The sequence below is a fragment of the Teleopsis dalmanni genome, chromosome X, assembly GCF_002237135.1.
Source record: "Teleopsis dalmanni isolate 2A chromosome X, ASM223713v2, whole genome shotgun sequence".
Classification (NCBI taxonomy): domain Eukaryota; kingdom Metazoa; phylum Arthropoda; class Insecta; order Diptera; family Diopsidae; genus Teleopsis; species Teleopsis dalmanni.
This window is the reverse complement of record NC_051848.1, coordinates 66,237,887-66,243,327: the sequence shown is the minus strand read 5'-3', so window position 1 is coordinate 66,243,327 and position 5,441 is coordinate 66,237,887. Positions and strand designations below refer to the sequence as shown.

Sequence of the window (5,441 nt, the reverse complement as noted above, 5' to 3'; positions counted from 1 at the left end):
ATTATTCAAGAAAACTAAAGGAATGTCGTCCTGTTCATTCCATGTTAAAAATTGGGCAAATCCCGCCTTTTTAAAGCTATAGTTTATCTACTTACATCAATATACCTTCTATACTCGGATTTTGTAAATAAAACACACAAATTTGAATTTTATTCCAAATTTATTTTATCTCCTTCAAAATATGCTCCTTCTGAAGCGATACACATATGCCAACGCTTAACCCAATCTTCCATACACTTTTCGTATGCCCGTGAAGGTATGGCTTTTAGTTCCTTAACGAATTCACTTTTACCGATTCAATCGACTCAAAAGGCTCACTACGAAGGGGTAATTTGAGTTTTGGGAACAGGAAAAAGTCGCACGAATCCAGATCTGGCGAATTTGGTGCCTGAGCGATGACAGTGGTGCTGACAGCCGTGTTTGGTCAAAAAATCGCGTACAACAACAATTTTCCATAGTAAAAATCGCTAAATGCACTTGAGGTAGTCTCACATTAACAGCTGCTGTAAACAAACTAATTGACAGATGGCGCTCAAATTTGTACCATATATCAAGAAAGGTTGTAGCAACATAACAAAAAAAAAAATTTTGAAAAAAGTCTATTACTTAAAGAGTAGTTAACAAACAATAAAATCCGGAGCATGCAATCTATAAGTGTAATATCCCTTTTTTTATTTATTTCTATATGTTTTAGTGTATCCTTTACGATTCTGTTGCTATAGTTACACTTTAAATTTTGAATTACTCCCTTATAAAGCAGTTCAATTTAGAGTTCATATGCGGCGGAAGAAATGCCAATTCTATGCAATATAAAGAAAATATTAAACATTTGATTTGAAAAAAAGGGTTTCCCCTAACATCAAAATGGTTCCTATTGGCATGTGACAATTATAGAGAAATTATAGAGAAATTTGAGTTATAGAAGTTTGAATTATCGAAGCAGAATTGTATGTTATTTGCTCTCTAAAACCCTGTTGGACTCTTTTTGGTTCGAGTTATAGAAGTTCGAGATATGCATGTTTGACTGTATATATATATACCCATTTTAGGTTTATATAATTATTTCAACAATTTCGCAGAGTGTTAATAGTATTACTGAAACCAGAAGCCATTTTAATATTCCATAATAACATCCAAAATCGTTTTCTCTTTAGTAATTCATTCTTTTTTTCTAAGCCATGCCAATGTGTTTTGTATTCTTTTTTTTTGGGATACAAAATGAACTTTGTTGGTAGATTACCTCGAAACTGATACAATCTTAAACTCAGATTAATATGGTAATCTATTCAACCAATTAGATGTTAAAATTCTTAAAAAAAGCCTGGTAATAAAATCAGTGAATTAAAGCACATTCTGACTTCTAGCTCTTCTCACATCTCAAACATTTTTTTTTTGGTCTACGAATTTTATCAAGCGAAAAGTAAATAGCTGCGTAGCGGGTTCTTTTACAAATTTTTTAGAAAGTAACTACAAAGATGGGACTTATAATTTTGAGATTTGTGGGAATAAGCATTACACGGTAAAGAAAAGTATACTGATAATTTTCCATTCCACGAACAACCTTATGTAGCAGAGGTATCACCAACGGTGTCCAAAGTTTAATTTCAAAGTTTTCAATAAGTTAAAAATTTTACTAGATATTGAATTACCCTGGTATTATCTCTGATTATATATATTTTTTTTAAGCTTTATATACCAAGGTTCAGTTTTTGAATTGTCTATTAATTTGTGTTTTTCTGTTAAGTGTTCGTTATATGCGCGATTTATACGCTTCAAAGAACTTCACTGTTAATTCCGAACGTAGTTTGACCATTCATTTTAAACAAGGTTATTAAGTAATTTAGACTGCTCCGTAGCTTAATGAAGACTCAGAGCAAATTGATTTTATAAACAAGCCCGTTGATGAAATTGGAGTTTACTTTTATATTATTTATTAATTATTGCTAAATTCCAGCCAATAAATATTTGCGATATCATTTGTTCACTTCCTCAGCGTTCTAATAGCATTTAGCATTTCCTATTATGTACTGCAATTATTTGTACTAACACTTGAGGAGCACCTGACCTGAACCAAAAACAGTGAAAATACTCTGACTTCACCGACGCATATAATTATCAATAAATGTCATCACTACAAAAGACTGTATTTAAAAAATTCTATTTTTTTTCGAATGCATCTTTTTTGTGGACTGGGAGTATTCGAGAGAAAAGTTCTTCGTAAGATCCTGGGTCCTCTATGAGTTGGCGACGACTTCCGAATACGAATGAATCACGAGCTGTACGAGCTTTATTATATAATTCAGCGAATTAATATTAAGCAGCTTCGCTGGCTTGTTCATGTCGTGAGAATCAATGAAGATGCTCCAGCGAAATAGGTGTTTGAGGTAGACCATGTCTCCGGTGTAATGATCAAGTTAAGGGAGCACTAAACGGACTTGATGTACGAAACTGAAGAAAGCGTGTACGCACCAGAGGCGCCTGGAAAGACATGCTGCTTCAGGCCGAAACTAGATAACGAGTTATGTCGAAATAAGTAAGTAAGTGTAGATCGAACAACACTGTACCATACCTTAGCAATCTGTGCACACCTTAAATCTGTTGAAAACAAAATAATTAAAATCGAAGAATATTTCAGAATTGTGATATATTTGACTTAGAAACACAACTGTGGCAAGATTTATGTGTTAATGTTAATATGGTAGTATGACACTGTAGTCTTGGCAGGTAAGTAGGGTTTAATTTAAATAAAATCCATGATGCATATATAAGGGAATTTTTATTGCGTGCGCTTTTTGACATTTTCCGAGCTCAACTCTACCGCAAATATAACTAAACATTAAGTAATTTTTATAAAAAACTTCCGGTACTCTGAAATAAAAATTTTAACTATAAATGTCTTTAAAATGTATTAATGAAAAAAATCATTTACTGCAGTGTGAAATGAACTTGTGCTGCTCTCCCTGCTATCAGAATCAGATAAAATACCATTGTAGTCCTTTTGTAAATAATCAATAGTGTTCTGCATAATTTCGATTCTTTTATCGCATCTCTCTCCAATTTTATTTGCCTCCTTAATAAACATTTTTTGTGCTATTAAGATAAGTCTATTTATGCCCAAGATTTGAATAGCATTTAGAATTGAATAATCATAATCGTCCAATGTGTTATTCTTAAAAAGATTCAAATCTGCAGTTGATATTTTAATCTTATTAAGTGGAGTTTCTAACTTTATAAAGGCATTTTTTTTTTGACATTTCAACCAATTAATTATTTTGTAGAATTGCTCATTTGGAATTTCAGGTAGTGCTATAAAATTTCTTGTAAAAATACCTGTTTGCCAAAAGTACATCCATTTTTGAATAGTTGGAGATTTCTGTAATAGACAGTAGTCTATGGGAATTATGGTATTTTCTTGAGTTTTAAAATATAAAATTTTTCCTGATTTATCCATCACCAGAACGATCAACTTATATTAAGCTATAATATAAAACATACAGATATATCCATATCTATATATAGTGAGTTATATATAGTAAGTTAAAGCTGTAAAATAAAACATAAATAAATTAAAACTATAAAAAAGTAACAAAATTTGTTAGGTTTCAAAAATATTCTAAGTTTGCGTCATATTTCCACTGCAGCTAAAACTTCTTATGTTAAAGTAATTAAGATTTGGATGTTTCTATTGGCATGAGCTGATTTACGCATGTGAAATAGCTTTTTTGTTTACATTTTTGTTTACAAATATAAGTTTTTTTTTCGTTATAAGTCAGATAATTTATTTGTAATGAGCTCATTTCAATAAAAGCTCTTTGTATAGTAAATTTTCCTCATTAGCGGCTTTAATGAGCAAAGCTGCATAAATGATACAGTGGAAACATGGTATTACAGTACAAGTAACGTCAATAAATCCGAGTATAGACCATTAGAAAACAGAATATAAGCTGATTTGACAAGAAAATAATTTTTTAATTATTTAGAATTAAGACTGAGTTCGGTAGCTTGGTTAAAAAACAAAAATCTGCAAATGTTACTTCGTAAAGTTTCTTCTAGGTAAGTATAAGTTATATAAATACATTTTCTAAAGAAATCCTAGTATACATCTGATATCCTAGTATATATCTGATATCTCAGCAAGAATTTAGACATAGAATCTTATGTCAAAACTGAGATATAGTCCTAGCTTATAGACAACTTTTATTTTAATTAAACTTATATACATACATTTTCTAAGGAAGAGACCTGACCATACTTTTATGTTATCTACATATCTGAGATTTTAATGTAGATATACATATGGTAACTTAGTAAGAATTTAATCTGTCAATGATACATCAATCTTATGTCAAAGAGAGAGAGAGAGAGACTCCTAGCTTATAGCCAATTTTAATTTTATTTATTTAGGATTGAGAAATGGTTTTCAAAATTGTGAAATAAGCAATGATAAGTAATGATTTAAAATGTAAACTACAAAGACCAGGTCCCTGCGTGTATGCCAAAAAAAATGTGTATACCATGTCCCATTGTAATATATGGTATTTAACTAATTTTAAGATTGGATAGGATTCGTTTGGATAACCCGTCAGTTTTGTAATGAACAATAGATAAATAGGCGCATAATATCAACTAAATAAAATTTTTCAAATTTGGAAAAAGAAAAAAGGTAATAGACGATACCGTATTGGGTCAATTAGTAGTCTCAGTGTACGGATATAAGATGGCTGTTGCATGAAATTGAAATTATTTACTTTACTTACTTGAGTAGGATTTGTTTTTTAATATTTCTTGAGTTTTTGTTGGATACCGGGTTATAAAGCCTTTGGAATAAAGTCTTTATTGATAACTTGAATTTTGAAGTGATTAAGCCAATATCTTTGAAAAATAAAAATAAATAAATTTTTAGATCCCATTAAGAAAAAAAATCGTTTTTCAATCAAAATTGTTTAACTAACTTTGTTAAAAAAATATTTTTGAGTTAGAAATGGTGATGACATTTTCTTGAAAGCGGAATTCTTTCAAAATGAGTTGTATATATATGTTATAAATATTTTATAAGAACTATATGATATTTATATTATCTAAAGCTAACTTAAAGTTTCAACTTAATGTTTTTAATGCTCAGAAAAAGTAGATATTCTTTCATGTAAATTAAAATGACATTAATTTCATTACCAGTCCATTTTTCAATTGGTTTATCTCTTATAAATTTCTTCAAATCCATTTGTTTAATTAAGATCCTTACCATCAATATAGGTCTTAGTTAAGTTAGTTTGTCATCTTTTTTCTTTCATGGGTGTCATCAACATTATATCACAGGATAGCCATCACTGCAAACGCTGTCATAAAGATTTAGGATCACTGTCCTCATTACAAACTTTAAACTATCTGACTTTTGAAATGTTGGCAGTACTGCATCCATATTTCTCTTGATAAATCTTGTA

General features: G+C 30.0%; 1 protein-coding gene across 2 annotated transcripts; it reads right to left on the bottom strand.

Annotated features, from left to right (window-relative positions):
- Positions 1-2,627: 2,627 nt before the first annotated feature.
- On the bottom strand, positions 2,628-4,904 carry LOC119689418. 2 transcript variants are annotated; one of them, XM_038104244.1, is made up of 3 exons: positions 4,758-4,904; positions 2,930-3,543; positions 2,628-2,868 (listed from the first exon to the last, which is right to left on the bottom strand). In XM_038104244.1, the coding sequence occupies exons 2-3, from the start codon at positions 3,449-3,451 to the stop codon at positions 2,848-2,850; spliced, it is 543 nt and encodes a 180-aa protein (XP_037960172.1). In that variant the 5' UTR covers positions 3,452-3,543; positions 4,758-4,904; the 3' UTR covers positions 2,628-2,847. The 2 variants fall into 2 exon arrangements, with proteins under 2 accessions (XP_037960172.1, XP_037960171.1); XM_038104243.1 differs by having other exon boundaries at positions 2,930-3,477.
- Between the last annotated feature and the right edge of the window lie 537 nt (positions 4,905-5,441).